The 24,478-nt window shown below is 43.3% G+C and overlaps 1 protein-coding gene across 1 annotated transcript in view; it reads left to right on the top strand.

Moving 5' to 3' along the window:
- LOC115472589 (coiled-coil domain-containing protein 57-like) overlaps positions 1-24,478 on the top strand; it is a 119,782-nt gene that overhangs the window by 22,407 nt on the left and 72,897 nt on the right. The window contains exon 3 of the mRNA XM_030206883.1: positions 4,945-5,053. Coding sequence (XP_030062743.1) covers positions 4,945-5,053 — 109 coding nt within the window. The remainder of the gene's footprint in view (positions 1-4,944; positions 5,054-24,478) is intronic.

Here is a 24,478-nt window from a genome sequence, read left to right as displayed (position 1 = left end):
TTAGTTTAGCGCTAACTGCTAATTTTCAGCGAGACCGATCAGTTAAGTGCTGCTGAAAATGGCTGTTTAAATTGCTTTGAATATCGACCCTTCTTTTATGTAATACATGGATAGGGTTCCAGGGGAGAGATCAGAACATGTGCTTGTACTTTATAAGTGCATAAATATTGCCATACTGGGACAGATTGAAAGTCCATCAAGCCCAGCATCTTGTTTCCAGCAGTGGCCAATCCAGGTTACAAGTACCTGGCAAGATACCAAAACAGTACAATACATTTTATGCTGCTCATCCTAGAAATATGCAGTGGATTTTCCCCAAGTCCATTTTAAAAATGGCTTATGGACTTTTCTTTTAGGAAGCTATCCAAACATTTTTTTTAAACCCTGCTAAGCTAACTGCTTTTACTATATTCTTATCTGCCGCCACACACTGAGCAGAGTGTTTCAATGTATCATCAACGATGATGCCTAGATCCCTTTCCTGGTTGGTGACTCCTAAAGTGGAACCTTGCATTACGTAGCTATTTCCTCTTTCCCCCATGCATCACTTTGCACTTGCTCATATTAAACGTCATCTGCCATTTGGATGCCCAGTCTCATAAGGTCATCTTGTAATTTTTCACAATCCTCTTGCAATTTAACAACTTCGAATAACTTTGTGTCATCAACAAATTTAATCACCTCACTAGTTACTCTCATTTCTAGATCATTTATAAATATGTTAAAAAGCAGCGGTCCCAGCACAGACTTGGGAACCCCACTATCTACCCTTTTCCATTGAGAATACTGACCATTTAACCCTACTCTGGGTTTTCTATCTTTTAACCAGTTTTTAATCCACAATAGAATGCTGCTTCCGTGACTCTCCAATTTCCTCTGGAGTCTTTCATGAGGTACTTTGTCAAATGCCTTTTGAAAATCCAGATACACAATATCGACTGGCTCACCTTTATCCACATGTTTGTTCACCCCTTCAATAGCATAAATAATAAAATGATAAATAATGCGCATACAGGCATTAATTTATATCTTTCCAAAGCAGACCTAATTTTGTGCAGGGTCTTTCAGCTAGGCTATTTTATACACACACACACAGATGTGTATGTTGCTTTGTTTAAAATTGCTGCAGTAGGTGCCCTGGCAGTGCAGGTGCCCAGTTCTACAGTTGCCCTCATGGGGTAATTTTGTATACAACTTGACCAGCATTTTACATGCTCAAATAGCTGTTTATAAAATGAGTTGCTCCACAGAATCAAAGAATAACGTGAGCCAAATGCAGAGTCAGTCAAAAATAAAATGCGAACACCTTCTGAATTATAACCCTATTACAAAATTCAAAAACCAGTAGTCACTCTCAATCAACCCAGTCTTCTATCTTTTGTCATTTTAAAATTTTTAACTTTTAATTTCAGACATTTTATTGGTGACTATTAAAGTACAATAAACAGTTCGAAAACATGTCAAGAGTCATCCATTTTTTCCAACAATATTAAACCCCCAACTCTGCCCATGGTAGAATTTCACCCCGTGTTGGAAGATTTGGTTCCTTAACCCACTGTTACATTAATAAAAAAACTAATAGCTATCTCTACAATCCCCTGCCCACCCTACCTACAGTAAGATAATAAAGGAAAAGGACAAAAAAGTCATAAGAATAATCCAGAGTCTTGCATCATCATTAAAAGAGCATTAAATAATTTAATCAGTGGTAAGCATATAAGATCTCTACTACAACAGGAATAAAAAATAAGAGTGAAACTACCGGTTATCCTAACCAAACTGCTTATACCCACTCTCATCCCCCTTCTCAACAAATGGTCACCCAGCTCAAACCCCCTCCTCCAATCTGAAACACAATAAAGTACTGCAGAGCGAGTGATAGAACAAAAAAGAAAATACCTAAAGTAATACAATCGTCCTGGGGAACTGAGGAACTGAGTTCGATTCCCACTTCAGGCACAGGCAGCTCCTTGTGACTCTGGGCAAGTCACTTAACCCTCCATTGCCCCATGTAAGCCGCATTGAGCCTGCCATGAGTAGGAAAGCGCAGGGTACAAATGTAACAAAAAAAAAATAGATACTCTTTGAGATTCTATATGGAATGTTGCTACTATTGGAGATTCTACATGGAATGTTGCTAGTGGAATAGCAACATTAACATTCCATTTAGAATCTCAAATAGTAGCAACAGTGGAGGAGTGGCCTAGTGGTTAGGGTGGTGGACTTTGGTCCTGAGGAACTGGGTTCGATTCCCACTTCAGGCACAGGCAGCTCCTTGTGGCTCTGGACAAGTCACTTAACCCTCCATTGCCCCAGGTACAAATAAGTACCTGTATACAATACGTAAGCCGCATTGAGCCTGCCATGAGTGGGAAAGCGCAGGGTACAAATGTAACAAAAATAAAATAGATACTATTGGAGATTCTACATGGAATGTTGCTACTATTGGAGATTCTACATGGAATGTTGCTAGTGGAATAGCAACATTAACATTCCATTTAGAATCTCAAATAGTAGCAACAGTGGAGGAGTGGCCTAGTGGTTAGGGTGGTGGACTTTGGTCCTGGGGAACTGAGGAACTGGGTTCGATTCCCACTTCAGGCACAGGCAGCTCCTTGTGACTCTGGGCAAGTCACTTAACCCTCCATTGCCCCATGTAAGCCGCATTGAGCCTGCCATGAGTAGGAAAGCGCAGGGTACAAATGTAACAAAAAAAAAAATAGATACTCTTTGAGATTCTATATGGAATGTTGCTACTATTGGAGATTCTACATGGAATGTTGCTAGTGGAATAGCAACATTAACATTCCATTTAGAATCTCAAATAGTAGCAACAGTGGAGGAGTGGCCTAGTGGTTAGGGTGGTGGACTTTGGTCCTGGGGAACTGAGGAACTGGGTTCGATTCCCACTTCAGGCACAGGCAGCTCCTTGTGACTCTGGGCAAGTCACTTAACCCTCCATTGCCCCAGGTACAAATAAGTACCTGTATACAATACGTAAGCCGCATTGAGCCTGCCATGAGTGGGAAAGCACGGGGTACAAATGTAACAAAAACAAAAAAAATTTAAAAAAAAGTAAGAATCACCCAGTGGAACTCGATAAGGTATCTGATTGATTCAGTATATGACTACGAGCCCAGGGAGCCAAATATTGAACATATAACCTCCAGACAGAATATTTTTTTGTTACATTTGTACCCCGCGCTTTCCCACTCATGGCAGGCTCAATCCTCTTGACCTATTCTTTTGGTCAAAACATCATCATAGGCAAAAAAAAAAACCTTCCCATACCTAAAAATGTTGTACATTGAATAAATCTTCAGCCGCAAAAGGCAGCTTCTACTGCTCGTTATTGCTTCCTGTCAACCAAAGTTAGCCAAAAGATAAATGGCTTAGAAATAACCAGCACTTAGCTTAACAGAAATCGTCTTTCCTGCTGGCTCTTCTCGACAGCCAGCAAATCCCCGGACTGACGTTGGCCAGCATTTTGCTAATGCCTTTTGGTACAAGGCTTCTTCAGGATCCATACACTGGCGGCTGCAAAGAAGAAAAGCAACTTAAATGTAAACTATGTACACTCTATCCAAAACAACTTTCAGTTTCTCAATTCTTACAAAAATGACAGCTCCTTTTTGCAAATATCCATTGAAGAAACCTTAATTGAAAAGAATCTTGTATACATTATTGTTATTTCTGTATTTAACCCCCTGTTGGCAGCCAAGACTCAATGCGTCTGACGTCAGATGGGAGGGTTTATAAACCACCATTTTGAAATTACTGAAGCGCTAGACAGAGAAATTAAGCCAGGAAGCTGTCGTTTTTGTAAGAATTGAGAAGCTGAAAGTTGTTTTGGATAGAGTGTACATAGCTTACATTTAAGTTGCTTTTCTTTGCAGCCGCCAGTGTATGAACCCTGAAGATGCGCTGTGGAGTAGATCCTGTTTTGACCGAAAGAATAGGTCAAGAGGATTGAACGTAGCTCTGTAGGCTTGCTAGTCAAGAGCTCCTTGAGGCTTTTTCCTCTCATATACTTTCAGAATGTTAACTTTCAGATTTCTCTTATGATTTGAGGTGGGGAAAGTGAGGTGTGTGTATTTGAGTGAATTTTAATCAATGTAAACCACCTAGATATTTATTAATTATAGGTGGTATATTAAATAAAAGTGAAACATGAAATATAACATTACATTTCACTAAAGGGTTGGGTGCAGGGGTTGACAGGTGACAGAGGCAATAGAATTTAATAGTTTCAAGGGCCTATGTCTGATAATGGGTGCTTTTTCTACAAAGCATTGCCAAAGGGTTTACTAAGTTAATGAATGGGATATAAACATGGAGAATCCTTAATTAGAAAGAGGATAGTATCAAAACAAAATGTGAATGACTTTACAGCTGTTGCAGTGTTATGATAGCAGGAGTGGTGCTTTGTCAACTACTCTAGCAGTGGGGAAGGAAGGCCATTGCATGGTTTGTGACCCATATGTGGCAAGACAGGTCAGGATGGGCAGGTGTGAGTTTCGACATTTCTGGGCAGACTTCTAAAGTCTGTGTCCTTCATATGGCAAAGATAGATCAGGATCAAGTATACATATTTTATACCACGTTCATATCATATGCTATGACTCATGAGTGTGAGTATTATTTAGTGCATTTGATAAACCGCTGAGGCCTTCACATAGGCTTACAGCAGTTAACAAATACAATTTTCTATACAGGTACTGGTACTGTCCCTAATGAACTCACAATTTAAGTAGTATATATACTACTGTGTAGAGGGAGGGGAGGATATCTTCAAGTTGAATTTAGCAACAGAAACATTGTTATTAACATTGCTGAATTGTTGTTTAAGAATGTTTGGCAGACTGGATGGACCATGCAAGTCTTTATCTACTATGTTATGGCCTTTCAGTTACTTTATATAGGATTTACATTATACCATTTCAGCTCTAAAGACAGTGACATTGACCATCATCGGGAAGCTTATAAGAAGCTGAAATGTCAGTTGGAGAGAAAAGTCAAGGAAGTGGAAGGAGAGCTTGCTTTACAGAGACAGGTACTGTTTCCTTCAGTGACCAGTATAGTGTGTGTCAGTGGCCACTAAGGTGGGTTCAGGCAGTAATGCAAGTTATTGTCACTCAATGCATGTTAAATTGCAATGAACATGTGTTATAGTATGCTGACATACATTTATTTATTGGGTTTATTAACCGCCTTTATGAAGAGATTTACCCAATAATGACATTGTGTCTCTGCAGACACCCAGAGCTAGATTAAGGCATAGGCAAACTACATATGTGCCTAGGGCCCACAAATTTGACGGAGCCCTGGTAAATGGGCTCAGGACTCAGGAGATGAGGATTGCCACCAATTCTCTGAGATTTTTCAGGGTTCTATAAATTTGCTAAATATCTGTTTTGAAACCAGAAATATGGCTAGTGTGTCTGGATATTTTTCAGAGTTTTTCTCCCCTCCCCCGCCTTCCAGTGCAGAGACAGTGGTAGGAACCAGCCAGTGGGAAGGAGAGGCTGAGCTACAAGTGCTGTGTTGAAGAATGAGCCCTGCACTGGGACTTTAGAGAGTCCCAGTAGAACCAGTGAGTGAGGGGTGAGGAAGACTGTTGAGAAGGGGTAGGAATATAACCCAGTAATGGGGGAAGTGTGAAGAGGCTGTTGCAGGCAGAAAATGCAAGAAATTTGCATGATTGAGAGCAAAAGTGGTGGAGGGCACTGACTGAAAGAACAGCACAGCAGCAGAAGGGAGAGTGAAAATAACTTGTCCAACCTCCCATGTTCTCACCCTGCTGCTCTACAGCCAAGCTATTCAGTTCTAGCAGGGAGACTTTTGGATAGCTCTGGTTTTGAACTTACACAATCCCAATTTAGTCAGATCTTTCTAGTCCCTGAGTCTACTCACTGAAATCAGTGCTGCAGGTCCCAGGACTAGCCTAAGATCTCAGACCTCGAAACGAGTAACTTAGCAGCTATCCAGCTTTAAACATTAAGCCACTTCATTTGAAGCGTGTGCCTGCCTAGTCCTCATGCTCACAAATTCATTGCCGCCATGCTCACAGCAAGGCTCTGCCACTATTCCTAATACTAGGGTTACCATATGTCCAGGTTTACTGGACATGTCCTCTTTTTGAGGGCGTCCGGGTGGCTTTTGCCAGCCTTCTCATTTGTCCAGGTTTGCGAGCAGGCTGGCTTGCAGGTGGGCAGTCTGTCTAGGAAAGATGCTTCATGGGGGGAGGGGGGAAGGAAATATGCTGCAGGGGGGAAGATGGGTGAGGCGTGAGAGAGGGAGAATTGTCTTGGCAGCCATTTTGAAGTGGTACTGGCAGCATATAGTCAGTGGCAGTGACGGGCAGGAAAAGGGGGTTCTTTCTTGCCCTGAAGAGGCCACCAGGGCACGATAAGTTACGGGAAGGAAGGAAATATGAATGGAATCATGTAGGGGGAGGGAGGGAGCTGTAAAAAAAAAAAGGTGGGGGAGGGAGGCTGGATAAAAGATTGGGGGGAGGAGGGAAAAGAACAAAATACATAGAGGGGGATATGCTGCTCATGGATGGGGAGGGAAAAGAATGGGGGACGTACATGCTCATGAAGTGTACATTTCTAAGCATTTCATGGGCATGTCATGTAAATCTTTTAATTTTTGTATTTAGCAGATACGGAGGAAAATGCATCTGTTACGTTACCAGCATTTTCACTACTTACAGAATCTGGCTTTCTTGGGGGGGGGGCCAAGGTGACACTGTGGTGCAGGGATGTGATGGGAGTGGGGTAGGGGCATAGCAGGAGGTGGGGTGTGGCAGGGGTCTGCTGGGGGCATGGCAGAAGTGGGGCTTAATTTTATTTTGTCTTGTTTTTTTGTCACAGACAAAGACCCTTCCTATCCAGTCCAATCTTAGTTCATATATAGTATTCAATATCCCACAATCTTCAGATCTTCAATATACTAATACATATTCCCCATGAACCTCAGTGATGTGCAATCACCAGCAATTTCTCAATCTGGCGATAATGGCAAACATCAACCTCTTCATTGGTTCGTTAAAATATTTTTAACTTATTCATTCTATTTATTCAAGCCCATAATTTAAATTGAACTTATCTTCTTTCTTTAATTTTATCAGACCCAGGGGTTAGGCTGCCCGACATGCAAGTTTCGCTCCGAAATGAGCTGTCTCAAGGACATCCCCCATGATCTTACTAGCACATATGGTACCCCTATCTAATACTTCTTGAAAGGTGAAATGTGGGGGAAGGCCATGAATGAAAATATGGGTGGGAGGAGGGCAAGGAAAATTAATATGACCCTGGGGAGGAGGGGGGAAGAAACCAAGTAAATGAGAGCCCATGGTGGGAGGCCCACACAGGTTTGTTTGCCTAGGGCTCAATAATAGTGTTAATCCATCTCTGCAGACAACTAAGCCCCTCCCGCTATCGTGGAGCCCCTGGCATGGGAGGTCCTAACCAGGGGCATAGCCAAGATTTTGGACTCAGGCCCATCCAGCAGTGGTGCACCTTGCAGGATCATGAAGTCCAGCTGTCACTGCCGTCTCCTCCCTTAAGTGTTGTTTCCATGGGTTGCTGGCAGTGGCAGCCGTTCCCACGCGCTTCCTGCCACTAACCTGGAAGCCTCTCCTCTGCCACAGCTTCCTGTTTCTGCCAGGGCACAACGCAGCAGAGGGGAGGCTTCCGGGTTAGCAGCAGGCAACGTGTGGGCATCACTGCTGCTGCCGGCAACCCATGGAAGCCAGATGGAGAGTTGAGTGGGGTGGGGGAGGAAAGTAAGTAAAGGTGCTGGGGGTGGGGGGGGGGAAAGGAAGGACGCTGCATGGGGGGAAGGGAAGGAAGTAATGGTGCTGCAGGGTGGGGAAAGGAAAGATGCTGCATTGGGGGGAAGATGGGTGAAGCGTGAGAGAGGGAGTCTTGTTGGACATGGGGTGGAGGGGAGGAAGGGAGAGAGAGATGCAGCAAAGGGATGGAGAGGGGTGAGAAAGGAAAAAGACTTGCATAAGAGGTGGAAGGGAAGGAGAGATGTATGGCGAGAGGAGGGGGTGAGAGAGGGAGAAATGTTGGATATAGGGATGAGGGGAGGGAGAGATGGTGCTTGGGGAGAGAAGGAGAAAAGTTGGACATAGGTGTGGAGAGGAGGAAGAAATGTTGAACATAGGGGTAGAGGAGAGGGAGAGATGTTGGACGTGATGGTGGAGGGGGAGGAAGGGAGAGATGCATGGGGGGAGAGATTTTGGATGTGGAGCATAAGGGAGTGGGAAAGAGAGATGGACAATGGAAGAGAGGGAGAGATGTTAGACATGGGGTGGATGAGAGGGAGGGAGATACACAGGAGGTGGAGAGGGAAGAAAGAGGGAGATGTTGGATCCAGGAGCAGAAAGGAGTGATGGAAAGATGCCATTCTTTTAGCTCTAATAGCTTCCTTCACCTCACTTTTTAACCATGCCGGCTGTTGTTTGGTCTTCCTTCCTCCTTTTTTAATACATGGAATATATTTGGCCTGGGCTTCCAGGATGGTATTTTTGAACAGCATCCACGCCTGATGTAAATTTTTGACCCTCGCAGCCGCTCCTCTAAGTTTTTTTTCACCTTTCTTCTCATTTTACCATAATCTCCTTTTTGAAAGTTAAACGCTAACGTATTGGATTTCCTTTGTATACTTGCTCCAAAGCTAATATCAAATCTAATCATATTATGATCACTTTTATCAAGTGGCCCCTTCACCATTACCTCCCGCACCAGATCATATGCTCCACTAAGGACTTTCCTTCTGTTGTACCAGCTGCTCCATAAAACAGTCCTTGATTTTGTCAAGGAATTTTACCTCCCTAGCATGCCCTGATATTACATTTACCCAGTCATTATCGGGGTAATTGAAATCACCTATTATTATTGTTTTGCCCAGTTCGTTAGCCTCCCTAATTCCCGATAACATTTCTACATCTGTCTGTTCATCCTGGCCAGGCGGATGGTAGTACACTCCTAACACTATCATTTTCCCCTTTACACATGGAATTTCGATCCATAGGGATTCCAAGATGTGTTTTGTTTAATTTTGATCCATAGAGATTTCAAGATGTGTTTTGTTTCCTGCAGAATTTTCAATCTATTTGATTCAAGGCCCTCCTTAACATACAATGCTACCCCTCCACCAATTCGATCCACCCTATCACTACGATATAATTTGTACCCCTGGGACTAGTATTGCCCAACCTAGGGGTGCTAGTCAGGTTAAAATCCCCCCAGACAACCAAATGCCCCTCCTTATGTTGCACTATCATTGAATAATAAACTTTAAGGTCCTCTGGAGCATTGATTGTGATTTGTTTGAGTCACCGTTGCTGTTTTCTGTATATCTTCAAGTCTGTGAAGGCTTTGTTTCTTTTGTTACACTATCAGAGCCAGGGATGAGCTCAAAAAATCCCCTTGGTTGTCATTGGGCACATATAGATTAACTAGCATACATTTAACCCCATTTACCACCACAACTAAAAGCAAAAAGCAGTCCTGCTGATCCTGCTTAATCTGAGTGACCTCCACAGTTAGACCCCAAGCAAACAGGATACCCACACTTGCTGCTTACGGGAACCATAAGTAGAATCCCAGTGTCTCATGGAGAATAGTGCATCCTACACTAACAGCTCATGCTGCCTAAGCAGGTGGGTCTCCTGAAGAAAGCAGTTATCCCCTTTCACTCTAGTCAACTCTTTAAACAACATTGATCTTTTAAAAAGGGAGTTAAGGCCCTGCACATTATAAGTGATAATTTTCAAGGTCGGTGGTCCCATAGCAGAGCCCCAGAAGAAATACCCACCACATGCTCACCCTCCCAAACCCTTCCCGCCCCCGTGAGAAATCCATAGATCCCCCCACCAGCTAGGAAGCAACCTCCTGAGCAGCCCATTCCCTCCTATATACACACCACCCCACCTCTCTCCTGCTGCCACTCTCTCCAAACGGAAAACCAACATACGCTAACTCCCTCATCCACATCAATAGCCCTCCTCGCGTACATACCCCTCAAACATATCCCTCCTGCTGCTCACACACCACCCAAATAACCAGACCTAAAACATAGCAAACGAAGGCTAACCCAGCTTGCAGGCCGAGCAGAAACATCACTGCTAGTTCAAAAAAGGTTCAACAGTCAAAAGAACAGAGCCTCAATGAAGTCCAGGTTCAATTCCCAACGGCACCTCAGCCCCTCTGTCGCACACTCCGGTCCACCACCTGAACCGGCCAGCTTCTGATGCACAGTAGGTGAAGTAGAGACAGGTGGAAATTCCAGTACTTCCTTCTTTAGTAATTCCATTGCTTTGTCCACCATGTAGTGGCTGCATTCTTTTGGCTTTTCTATTCTCTTACCACAGAAATAATTAGGCAGGAATCAGAAAGAGAAAATGTCTTTTATTACTCATCAGCACAGGACCAGATATCAGTAGCAAGTTGTGGAAAATAATAGCAAACTTACAAAATCTAACATCAGTAGCTCTGGTAATTATAAGTATTCACACTACTTATATAAAGAAAAGAAAAAGAGAAAAAAAGAGGAAGGAAAGTTTATTCCTCACTGTCATACAGAGGTCACAGAACAGAGAGAAAGAAAGAAAGAAAGAATGAATGAAAGATTACATAAGTACATAAGTATTGCCATATTGGGAAAGACCAAAGGTCCATTGAGCTCAGCATCCTGTTTCCAACAGTGGCCAATCCAGGTCACAAATACCTGGCAAGATCCCCAAAATGTACAAAACATTTTATACTGCTTATGCCAGAAATAGTGGATTTTCCCCAAGTCCATTTAATAACAGTCTGGACTTTTCCTTTAGGAAGCCGTCCAAACCTTTTTTAAACTCCGCTAAGCTAACCGCCATTACCACATTCTCTGACAACGAATTCCAGAGTTTAATTACACGTTGAGTGAAGAAATATTTTCTCCAATTCATTTTAAATTTACTACATTGTAGCTTCATCGCATGCCCCCTAGTCCTAGTATTTTTGGAAAGCGTGGACAGACGCTTCAAGTCTACCCGTTCAACTCCACTCATTATTTTATAGACCTCTGTCATATCTCCCCTCAGCCGCCTTTTCTTCAAGCTGAAGAGCCCTAGCCGCTTTAGCCTTTCCTCATAGGGAAGTCGTGCCATCCCCTTTATCATTTTCGTTGCCCTTCTCTGCACCTTTTCTAATTCCACTATCCAGCTTATTTTTGAAAGAGAAAGACGCCCATATTACGACCCAAATTGGGAGATGGGCGTCTTCCTCCCTTGTGCGACCAAATCGGTATAATCGAAAGCCGATTTTGGTCGTCTTTAACTGCACTCCGTCGCAGGAACGAACAAAGTTGACGGGGGCGTGTTGGAGGCGTGGCGAAGGTGGGACTGGGGCTTGGTTATCGGCCAAGGAGAGATGGGCGTCTTTAGTTGATAATCGAAACAAGAAGGGCGTTTTGGACGAGAATTTGGTCCGCTTTATTTGGACCCTTTTTTTTCAGGTCCAAGTCCCAAAAAAGTGCCCCAATTGACCAGATGACCACCGGAGAGAATCGGGGATGACCTCCCCGGACTCCCCCAGTGGTCACTAACCCCCTCCCACCAAAAAAAAACCCACTTAAAAAAATTTTTTCCAGCCTCTATGCCAGCCTCAAATGCCATACCCACCTCCATGACAGCAGAATGTGGTCTATCCTGTGATAGCCTTTCCCTGGTTCTGATATGGCTCTCGGGTGAGTGTGACACCTTTTCTGTTATGCGCTCTGCAGAGTCACATCAGCAATGCATTGTGGTGGGTGTAGGGTATTGGGCTCCGTAATTCCAGTAGCTTGTGTTAAATGCTCACGATGTTGGTAGTTGGTAGGCTCTACTCCCATGGTGCTTTTCCCCCTGCTTACTGGGTCAGAGTGTGCCCTGTTTTGTTTCCAGTAGTCCATGAGGTAGTGGCCATTTTTGTAACACAGTTTTAGATCCCTTTCATGTGTTAGCCACATTACAGAACTTAGTTCTTCCCTTGAATGTTGCTGAAAGAGGGCATTGTATAGCATTCTGCCAGCTCTGACCTACTGCTAATCTCAGTACCAGGAAGACTCTTTGCCAGTGGGGCACAACTTCTGATCTGCAGTTAACTGTGAGTAAATGTGCTTATTCAAATAAAGGATGTTTTCAGCGAGATTAGTCTTCAGGTGTCAACTGCTGTGCCAAGGTTATACAGCAGCAACCTTGCGTGTATGCAGGTCCCTGGAGCACTTTTAGGGGGTACCGCAGTGCACTTAAGGCAGGCGGGACCCAGGCCCATCCCCCTCCCTACCTGTAACACTTGTGCTGGTAAATGGGAGGCCTCCAAAACCCACTGTACCCACATGTAGGTGCCCCATTCACCCCTAAGAGCTATGGTAGTGTTGTACATTTGTGGGTAGTGGGTTATGGGGGTTGGGGGCTCAGCACTCGTGGTAAGGGAGCTATGCATGTGGGAGCGTTTTCTGAAGTCCACCGCACTGATCTCTAGGGTGTCCAGTTGGTGTCCTGGCATGTCAGGGGGGCGAGTGTACTACGAATCGTGGCCCCTCCCACGACCAAATGGCTTGGATTAGGACGTTTCTGAGCTGGGCGTTTTTATTTTCCATTATCGCTAAAAAAAACAAACGCCCAGCTCACAAACGACTAAATCCATGGCATTTTGGTTCGTATAAACCATATTTTCGAAATGAAAGATGGACGCCCATTTTTTTCGAAAATACAGTCTGTCCCACCCCTTCACGTACCCGTTCTTGGACATAGACGCCCATGGAGATGGGCGTTCGTGTTCGATTATGCCCCTCCACATCTTTTTTGAGATGTGGCGACCAGAATTGAACACAATATTCGAGGTGCGGTCGCACCATGGAGCAATACAAAGGCATTATAACATCCTCATCTTTGTTTTCCATTCTTTTCCTAATAATACCTAACATTCTATTTGCTTTCTTAGCCGCAGCAGCACACTGAGAAGGTTTCAACGTATTATCAACGACGACACCTAGATCCCTTTCTTGGTCCGTGACTCCTAGCGTGGAACCTTGCATGACATAGCTATAATTCTGGTTCCTCTTTCCCACATGCATCACTTTGCACTTGCTCACATTAAACGTCATCTGCCATTTAGACGCCCAGTCTCCCAGTCTCGTAAGGTCCGCTTGTAATTTTTCACAATCCTCCCGCGATTTAACGACTTTGAATAACTTTGTGTCATCAGCAAATTTAATTACCTCACTAGTTACTTCCATCTCTAGATCATTTATAAATATTTTTAAAAGCAGCAGTCCCAGCACAGAGCCCTGGGGAACCCCACTAACTACCCTTCTCCATTGAAAATACTGACCATTTAACCTTACTCTCTGTTTTCTATCTTTTAACCAGTTTTTAATCCACAATAGAACACTACCTCCTATCCCATGACTCTCCAATTTCCTCTGGAGTCTTTCATGAGGTACTTTGTCAAACGCCTCTTAGCTGCAAAGAATTAGTTCTTACAAGGGGGGGGGGGGGGGGGGGGGGAAGGATACCTCCTTCAGGAAATAGGCCGTGGGCAAGGATATGAGACTTCTCTTACCAGCCGGGCCATTTCAGGGTCTCTTTAGATGAGCAGTCACTTATATACCCTTCCCATCACAAATACCACCTCATATATCACCCAATCAGCAATCCTGCAAGTACATAGGAGTCCTGTGATAGGGCCTTAGTGTCCTTGCCACACCTCTGCTCAGTAACAAACAATTGGGATGTCATGACAACCGGGGTCTTGTCAGTTTGTTTGTAACAAGACAGTTGGTTGGGATGTCATGGCAATGGTCTTTGTCAGTTTGTGTTCAGCCAGAAATTTCTTTCTTGCAACTATCAGTGGAAACTCACAGAAATAAGCAGACCCAAAAGAAAGACCAGAAAATTCCAGAACAACCATAACCCCATTAATCGTGATCACAAATCCAAAAGGGAATATCCATTTATATCTCCACTGGGCCTGTTGCAACACCTGAGTAATCTCGTAGAAGACCTTTTTTTTTTTTTGCAATGTATTGTAGGTAAAGTCCTGGTACAGCGTAACTGTTACCCCTCACAATGCCAATTTCTCCTGCTCACGAGCCTTTTGCATGATCTGCTTCTTATCAGCAAATTGATGAAACCACACAGCAATGTCCCACAGTTTATCCGCAAGATTGGGATCGATGGGCGTGCTCAATGGGGATCCCTGCAGTTTCCTTCGGTATCAACCAAGCCACAAATGCTTGAACCACATCCATAGTGTTGTTAAACTCAGCAGTCTCGGGCACTCCATTCAGCCTCAGATTAGACCTCCGTGCTCTGTTCTCAATATCTTCAAATTTAGTCTGCAGCTCACGGTGCTCCTCCTGCAGCTCAGACACTATCCTCGCAGCTGTCCATGTGGGTCTCCACCCCGTCAATGCGTGTGTCCGTTTCCGCCAGATCTGTTTTCAGCTCGTGGATGGCATCCGATGCTTTACGGATCCAAACTCCTCTCTCAGTTCTGCCATCCACGCCTGTAGATCTGCTTTAGTCAGAACATAAGAGTAGCCGTACTGGGTCAGACCAGTGGTCCATCTAGCCCAGTATCCTGTTTCCAACAGTGGCCAAGCCAGTTCACAAGTACCTGGCAGAAACCCAAATCATGGCAACACTCCATTCTGCAAATCCCAGGGCAAGAAGTTGCTTCCCACGTCTGTCAATAGCAGACTATGGACATTTCCTCCAGGAACCTGTCCAAACCTTTTTTAAACCCAGATATGCTAACCACTGTTACCATATCTTCCGGCAAAGAGTTCCAGAGCTTAACTGTTCGTTGAGTGAAAAAATATCTCCTATTTGTTTTAAAAGTATTCTCATGTAACTTCCTCGAGTGTCCCCTAGTCTGTACTTTTAGATCAAGTAGAAAATTGATTTACTTCTACTTGTTCTACACCACTCAGAATTTTGTAGACCTCAGTCATATATCCCCTCATCCATCTCTTTTCCAAGCTGAAGAGTCCTAACCTCTTTAGTCTTTCCTCATACGAGAGGAGTTCCATCCCCTTTATCACTTTGGTCGCTCTTCTTTGAACCTTTTCTAATTCTGCTATATCTTTTTTGAGATACAGTGACCAGAACTGAAAGTATTGCGGTAGCACCATGGATCGATACAGAGGCATTATAGCATTTTCGGTCTTATTCATTATCCCTTTCCTAATACTTCCTAGCATCCTGTTTGTTTTTTGGCTGCCACTGCACAATGAGCAGAAGATTTCAGTGTATTATATACAACGACACCTAGATCTTTTTCTTAAGCGCTGACCCCCAAGATTGACCCTAGCATCAGATAACTATGATTCGGATTATTCTTTCCAATGTGCCTCACCTTGCATTTGTCCACATTAAATTTCATCTGCCGTTTGGATGCCCAGTCTTCCAATTTCCTAAGGTCTTCCTGCAATATTTCACAGTCTGCACATGTTTTGACAACCTTGAATAGTTTTGTATCATCTGCAAATTTGATCACCTCACTCATCATTCCGATTGCCATATCATTTATAAACATGTTGAATAGCATCAGTCCCAATACAGATCCCTGTAGCACTCCACTGTTCACCCTCCTCCATTGAGAGAAATGACTCTTTAATTTTCTCAGGAGTCTCTCATGAGGAACGTTTTCAAAAGCTTTCTGAAAATCTAGATACACTACATCAACCAGCTCACCTTTATCCACATGTTTATTCACACCTTCAAAGAAATGAAGCAGTGCCGAGGATTCCGCCACCACCATCTTTTCTCTCCTGTCCATGTGCGGGCTCCGATTGCCAGCCCCATTCACCCGACCTTCCTCCTCCACTAGGTCTGCACCACATGGACCCTTGCCTGCCAGCCGATCTCCTGCCCAGGAAGTCAGCTTACTGTTCTCTGGTTTCTTTTTTTTTAATGTAATTGCAAGCACCACTGCACCACCGATTCCCAACAGTATTGTGGGAGGGAAAAAGTCTGACAAAGGCAGCAGATGGAGTGCTTAAGCTAAGTGTCCATCTTCCCTCTTTGACGTCACTTCCCCATCTCCTCTCAGTTCTTTAAGGAGGTTAATTTTTCAGAGAACCTTTAGTGCTGCAGGCACAGAGATAATTTGTACCCTTGGAATTGCAAACCAGTTTTCAGAAAATATTTAACCCCGCTTACTTTGTAGGCACAGACTGAACCAACCTGATGTGTATTTTTCTATGCAGAGAAGTCAATAAAGTTTTCAAAGGAGCCTATCTGTGGATAAACTTTCATAAACCCCTTTGAAAACTGCCCCTAAAAGTGTAACTTTAAGGTTTACAGCTGGATTCATCCAGCCTCACTCTACTACCCCTGTCTTTGGAGGCAGTTGCAGCAAGATGGAATAACTTGTAATTTGAATTGTGTGCTATTATACAGCTCTTCTCTGTTTTAGAAAACATGACGCCATGAATTTGAATTTTCATATTCAGTGCTGTAGCCATGGGCGGGTCTGGGTGAGCCTTAAATTGTGCTTCCTTACTGTGGCCCTGCCACCCAAAGACCTCCACAATGAACAGACTCTTAAAGCTTGGGCTGTCGGCAGTGGTGTCCTCGTGCTGCTGCCCCCCTCCCCTTTCCCACATGCTCAGGTTCCATACATGCGTAAAACTGAGCATTGTATTGGAGGCCTGCGGTGGCAGCAGCACAGGGACACCACTGCCAGCAGCCCAAGTTTTAAGTTGGGGAGCAGGGGTAGGTGGTAGTAAAGAAATTTTGGGCCCACTCTAAATCGTTTGTCTGGCTACACCACTTATATTGCTATGTCCATCATTTAAACTTTGTAGGTTGCTATTTTGTGCATAATGTGTCCAACAGCAGTTGCTGCAAGTTTTGAAAGTTATCGGGTACTGTTTGTAGAGTTTATTGCATGCCAGTTTTTTCTGATTCCCCACTGGGGGCAGAGAGCTGTTAGTAATAGTCTGTTTAGTAACATGAGAAGGTGAAAGAGTCGATCCCTCAGAAGAGGTATGAAGCCAGTATGCTAAACTCACCAAGCTTAAAATTCATGAGAGGTCAGTTCTACTGTCAATTAGGAACAGTTTTATTGAGAGGATTTTGTTATTAATAAACACTGTGATTAGTGATAACACCTGTTCCTGCCATCTGAATCAGTTCTGCTTTCATAACTCTCTTTTTTATTCTGTGGTTCTATTATTAAAAGTAAAAACTTCTCATTAACACAAATGCTTATCTGTGGTCATCTAATGCGTCATCTCAACTGAATTTGTAACAAATGTTTTCTTGGTTACCACTATTCAGTAAGAGCATGTATTTATTTATTGAGATTTATTAGCTGCCTTTATAAAGAGATTTATCTAAGGTGGTGTTCACTTTACAGCAGGCACAGCTTGACATAAACATTGAACAGAATAAATGTCTGCAGATGAAGACCTGCATGGTCCACCCAGTCTGCCCAAAAAGATGTCCACAGTTGAATCTGGCATTCTGCACATGTCTCTTATACAAGATCTGTACTTTTATGTAATTGTAAACCACCATGATCTGTGTATATAAAATTATCAGATAAACATAAACACAGGTTCTGCTTCTTCATGAATCTTTGTCTCTTCCTGCCAATTTTGGGACACAGACTGTAGAAGTCTGCACAGCACCCGTCCTACTTCCCACTACTGGTGTTCTTGTTGAAGCCCACTCCAGCCTTGATCCTGATCTGTTTTTTTCCATTTACAGGACCCAGACTGTAGAAGTCTGCCTGGTCTTACTTCCCAACCTCTGAAGCTCTGTCAAAGCTCATTCCATTTATGAGGGCATTTTAAGTTTTACTTTAATTGGATTCCAACCCTTTTTTATATAGTGTTCCTCTGTGTTTCTCCCATGCATTCTTTGTCGTCACAACCTCCTGTGGGAGGGTGGATTCCAGGCATCCACCAGCCTTTCTGTGAAAAAGTATTTCCTGATATTGCTCCTAAGTTTCCTACCCTGCATACACAACCGATGATCTCTAGTTCTACTGCATATTAACATTTTAAAAATATTTAAACAACTGTATCACATCTCCTCCGTTCTTAGGGTGTACATATTGAGGTTCTATTCGATCTGTGTTTTGTATACCGCAAATTCTCCAACACAAGAGTCACAGGTTAACAGACAAGATGGCCTCTACAATTGAGGAATATACAGTTAATAAAAATACAATCAGTAATTAAACATCCGTACTACTATTCAGATAGTTGTGCATGTCATGATAACATCAAGACTGGATTAATAATGCATTCTACAATGGTCTGACTACAAAGGGCCTGCACCAGCTCCTTTTGATTCAGAATACAGCATCAAGACGCTTAGAAGGTTGCAAGTGATGCAACCACATCACACCATTTTTCAAAAGCTCCATTGCCTATCAGTAAAATACAGGGCTAAATTTAAAACTCTGTGTCTGATCTTCAAGGCCCTTAAAGGAAATGGTCCTGAGTACTTAAAGAACAGGATAACCCTCTACACACCTCCAAGGAGACTAAGGTCCTCCTAAGGGGTATTCCTAACCACACCCTCTCCAAAAGACAATGTAATACCCACTAGCGAGCCTTCTTCAGAGTAGCCCCCACACTCTGCAATGCACTGCCTGAAAGGCACCGCTTAACACAAGACTATCTCTACTTCATGAAGCAGGTGAAAGCTTGGCTCTTCAACCAGACCTTTTAATGGAAGAAGTAACTAACTTTTTAGTCTCACACACACACACGGAGTGACACAGGCCTGATATACTGCAGCAGGACATGTTTATCCACTCCTACCCTAGCTGAGATAACATTTAATCATCTCTCTGACCTCATGTGCAACTTTCTTTAAATTAGTCCTTATTTTCTAACTCCTCTCTCTTACCTATCTGTGAAGGGCATAATTGAAAGGGGCGCCCAAGTTTTCCTGAGGACGTCCCGCAAAGGGGCGGGGAAACCCGTATTATCGAAACAAGATGGGCGTCCATCTTTTGTTTTAATAATACGGTCGGGGACACCCAAATCGCGAAATTTAGGTTGACCTTAGAGATGGTCGTCCCCGATTGTCGGCCATAATGGAAACCTAGGACGGCCATCTCAGAAATGACCAAATCCAAGCCATTTGGTCGTGGGAGGAGCCAGCATTCGTAGCACACTGGTTCCCCTGACATGCCAGGACACCAACTGGGCACCCTAGGGGGCACTGCAGTGGACTTAAATTGCTCCCAGGTGCATAGCTCCCTTACCTTGTGTGCTGAGCCCCCCAAAACCCACTCCCCACAACTGTACACTATTATCATAGCCCTAAGGGGTGAAAGGGGGCACCTAGATGTGGGTTTCTGGTAGGTTTTGAAGGACTCACATTTACCACCACAAGTGTAACAGGTAGGGGGGGGGATGGGCCTGGGTCCGCCTGCCTGAAGTGCACTGCACCCACTAAAACTGCTCCAGGGACCTGCATACTGCTGTGATGGAGCTGGGTATGACATTTGAGGCTGACATAGAGGCTGGCAAAAAATATTTAAAAGGTTTTTTTTTTTAGAGTGGGAGGGGATTGGTGACCATTGGGGGAGTAAGGGGAGGTCATCCCCGATTTCCTCCGGTGGTCATCTGCTCAGTTTGGGCACCTTTTTGAGACTTGGTTGTAAAATAAAATGGACCAAGTAAAGTCGCCCAAGTGCTCATCAGGGACGCCCTTCTTTTTTCCATTATTGGTCGATGATGCCCATGTGTTAGGCACGCCCCAGTCTTGCCTTCGCTAAGCTTCCGACACGCCCCTGTGAACTTTGGTCGTCTCTGTGACGGAAAGCAGTTGAGGACGCCCAAAATCGGCTTTCGATTATGCCGATTTTGGTGACCCTGGGAGAAGGACGCCCATCTTCTGATTTGTGTCGAAAGATGGGCGCCCTTCTCTTTCGAAAATAAGCCTGTATATGTTCCATCTTGCTTATATCCAATGCCGTCTATTAAAATATTCTATTACGTATTGTGTTGACATTGTAAGTAGTTTACTATGCCATACTTTGTATTATATGAATATTTTTACTGCTGTAATTGTCTATTGCTTATGTTTTGATTTATTCTTACTGTACACTGCCTTGAGTGAATTCTTTCCAGAAGGCAGTAAATAAATCCAAATAAATAAAACCTGATGCAGTCCTTCAGATATCAGTGGATCCCTAAGATGTCATCTGGTGCAATGTAGGGCTGCTCCTGAAGGAAGATAGCACAGCAGCCTCTAGCTCTGATAACAGCTCCTTTTTGTAGAGAAATCAGAGGCTGTATCTGTACTGCTCATGTACTTTCTGTCTTTGGAGAAGCATAAACAAGCATATGTTGACCAGCCACATTTTCTCCAAGAGTCCTGCATTGACATCAGTTCTATAATAGCTTGCTAGCAATGACGTCAATTCTGATAACAGCCTGATTGTCCTGGAACATCGTGACCTATCAGCAGTTTCCAAGTACAGTAAACAAGAGTTGTTCTGCTTCTTTTAGACTTGAAGTCTCCGTATTGTTCTAGAGGCTTTATAGATGAAATGTCTGAGTTTGCATCAGGTTGTTAATGCTGAATAATTCCATGTATGTATGAGATACAGGTCTGAGCATAGTGCTCAAAGTGCTTCTGTACTGCTTGCTTTGCTCCTACATAGGCAGTAGATAATTACAGCAGTAAAAATATTCAAACAACAATACATAGTATGGCATAGTATGTACATTACAGTTTCAACACAATACATAATAAAACATTTTAATACACTGCATAGGGTTTAAGCAAAGATGGATAGATAAGATAAGAGTAACAGAAGTAAGAAAATAAGGGGGCTAATTTAAAGAAAGTTGTACGTTCAATCAGGTGCTTGATTATAATGTCTGCTAGGGTAGGAGTGGATAAACTTGTCCTGCTACAGTATTTGCAGCTGGTGTCAATCGTTCTGAATAGGTTCCACCTTTCCCAGAACGTTGCCCAGTTCCTAACAAATCTAAATCCCTCCATCAGTGTCTCATCTACGGACTTCGGAGCTCTGCCTGCCTTTTGGGTCCTGCATGTGGAATGGGGAGTACTTATGAAAATACTATCCTGGAGGTTCTAGATTTTAGCTTTCTACCTAAGATTCTAAATTTGGCTTCCAGAAGCCCCTTTTCCTATGTCATTGGTACCCATATGTACTATCTAAAATTTTATCTAGGTGAAACTTGAGGTCTGCCACATCTGCACATGCCTATCTACCTGCCTAATGATTGAATCTCCAACTAATACGGTCAGCCTAATCTTTCCCTCCTGGCCAGAAACCCCTGGAGGGACATCCTCGGTGCGTGAGGATATTGAAATTTAGTTTGGCTTATTTCTTATGCTCATATTAATTTAATTGTATTGTCTCTTGTCCTCCACTTGATTGTATATGCTATTTTTAAAGAATTGCTTAGATAAAGCAGGTTATAAATGGTTAAAATAAATAAATAAATGTTGGATAGCAATTGAGTAAGAAATGGTTAACCCTGTTAAAAGTTGAGTTATTTAATGTAGCTTCCCAGAAGTGTCGGTTTCTCTTGGAGGCAGTCTCTCCAAATGGGTTATTTTTGCACTTACCATGACAGTAATCAACCTCATTCCTAAGCCAGGGTATGTGGAGTATGATCTCAGTCTCTCAGATTTACTGCTAACACTCGCCATATTACTTGTATTGTGCCATTCATAAAATGTTACATGGATAATCAACTTATCCAGGTACACTTTGAAGTTCTTTTTGACAAAGCCTGTGGTACCCATAACAATGGGGAATATTCTTTATCTTTCTGCCACATTTTCGTGGTCTTGGACTGCATTTCTTGGTACTTAAGGATCTTCTTTCTCTCCACGTAACTCACTGAGTAATCGCTTGGGACCAACATCTTGATTATCTAATCAATGCTGTCCTGGTGTTTTCTCTTTTACAACTATATCTGGGAGATGACACATGCCCTACTACAATGCACACGCTAAAAATCTGGAATACAATGAATATAATATGATGTCTGAGTTTCAACTGTTCAGACATACTCCTATCTGTCTGGTGTCCTGTATTTATAAGCAGTGAGAGAACATAAGAATTGCCATACTGAGTCAGACCAAAGGTCCATCTAGATCAGTATCCTGCTTCCAACAATAGCCAGTCCAGGCCACAGATGCCTGGCAGAATCCCTAGAGGATAGAGGAGCGGGCAGATAGGGACAGGTATTTGAAGACTCACCAGAATAGCCACTGTCTTGATCTTATGTTCTCCAGCTGCTCACTTCCAGTTTCTGCACCTCAGCTCTTCCCCTCTCTGACCATCATCTGATAGATACTCCCCCCCCCCCCCAAGTCCCATCCAATCTACACCAATATATTTAGGAATCTTTAGGCTATTGACTCTTCTACGCTGTCCTCCAGTGTTTCAAACATCTTGTCAACCACTATGTTATTCAAGTCTGTCAATGAGGCTGTCTCTTCCTATAATTCTATTCTCTCCTCTGCTCTGGATACTCTCGCTCCACTCATTCCCCATTCTGTAAGGCGTACCAAACCCTAGCCTTGGCTGACCTCTAGAATCTGCTACCTATGTGCCTGATCTGCCGAATGCCTTTGGCAGAAATCCCATGCCCATGCTGACTTCATACATTTCAGATTCTTGCTGACCTCCTTCTAGTCTGCTCTTTCACTTGCCAAACAGGACTATTATATCCAGTTGACAAACTCTCTTCGCTTAAACCCTCAATGTCTCTTTTCCACACTGAACTCTCTCCTCAAAGTGCCTTCACCTCCAACTCCCCTTCACTTTCTCCCCAGACACTGGCAGAGTACTTTCATGATATGGTTCACAAGATTAACCTTGAATTCTCAACCAAGTCACCTCCATCTCTCCTTCCCTCAGTCCATTCTCTCAACCCTTCTTCAACGCCTGCCTCCTTTTCTTCCTTTTCTGAAATCACTGAAGAGGAAACTGCACACTTCCTTTCCTCCTCTAAACTGACTACCTGTTCCTCTGATCCTATTCCAACCCATCTATCTCTCCTACTGTCATCCCTTCTGTCAGTCATATCCTCAATCTTTCACTTTCCATTTCAACTGTTCCTGATGCCTTCAAACATGCCATATTTACACCACTCCTCAAAAAAACTTTATTGGACCCAACCTGTGCTTCCAACTATTGCCCCATGTCCGTTCTCCCTTTCCTATCCAAGATAGTTGAACGTGCTATTCACCACCATTGTCCACTTTCTTTCATCTTAAGCTATTCTTGATCCACTTCAATCTGTGTGTAGAGGGGATCAGGTTGTGGGGACATGTCACCATCAGGGGGACTGAAGCAGGGGAGGATGGTTAGGCTGGGTAGAGAGAAAGAGGGTGCCAATAGACACCCATTCCTCTCAACCAACCCTTCTACATAGCCCTGGACCTGGTGAAACTTTTCCCACGTTAACCACACATGCAAATCTTCCTTTTTTTGTTTTGTTTTACATGCCATGGGTTGGCTGATCACCACATACAATACATACAATACAATACATTTGCCTTCATTTGAATGTGGTGTGCAGTCAGGGGTTTTGTGTGAGTTAAAACCTGTGTTGAAACCCTTTCTGCATTACAAACCTGCAGTAAAACCCGTTAACCTTGCAGTAACTGTATTGGAAGTTTTCTGCATAGGCCTCTTAGTCATTGGTTCTTGTAGGCTACACCAGTTTGCTGGAGGCAATGTGGTGGTAGAGAGGCACATTTGGTAGACATGTCCAAAAGCAAAGGCATACTGGAAGAGTATATAATTCCAAATTACATTGCTTACAGGTCTTCAGATTTCTTGGGATCCCAGGATCTTTTTACTCAACAAATCTATATCAGGCTTGACTCATTCTTAAATCTCTAGTTAGACGTTGCCTGAATGCAGAGAAGGTGACCTTAGCAGCTCCGTGATGATGAACCTAATGATGATCCCCTTGGCAAAACTCCTATCAAACCATAATCTTAACCCATACATATACGCTGATGATGTAACAATATACATCCCTTTCAAACAAGACATTAAGGAAATCTTCAGTGAAATCAACCAAAGTCTACACATCATGAACACCTGGGCAGATGCATTTCGATTGAAACTAAACGCAGAAAAAACTCAATGCCTGATACTCACCTTCCAATACAACACGAATGAATTTACCGCTATAAACACACCAAAAATAAACCTTCCAATCTCAGAAACTTTAAAAATCCTTGGAGTCACTATTGACCGCCACCTAACACTCGAAACTCATGCAAACAACACAACCAAAAAGATGTTCTACTGCATGTGGAAACTGAAAAGAATAAGACCATTCTTCCCAAGATCCGTCTTCCGCAACCTAGTGCAATCCCTCGTACTCAGCCATCTGGATTACTGTAACTCACTATACGCAGGTTGTAAAGAGCAAATACTGAGGAAACTTCAAACAGCCCAGA

Source organism: Microcaecilia unicolor, chromosome 6 (assembly GCF_901765095.1).
Source record: "Microcaecilia unicolor chromosome 6, aMicUni1.1, whole genome shotgun sequence".
Lineage (NCBI taxonomy): Eukaryota > Metazoa > Chordata > Amphibia > Gymnophiona > Siphonopidae > Microcaecilia > Microcaecilia unicolor.
The sequence above is the reverse complement of the archived record's forward strand: the minus strand, read 5'-3'. Positions and strand labels throughout refer to the sequence as shown.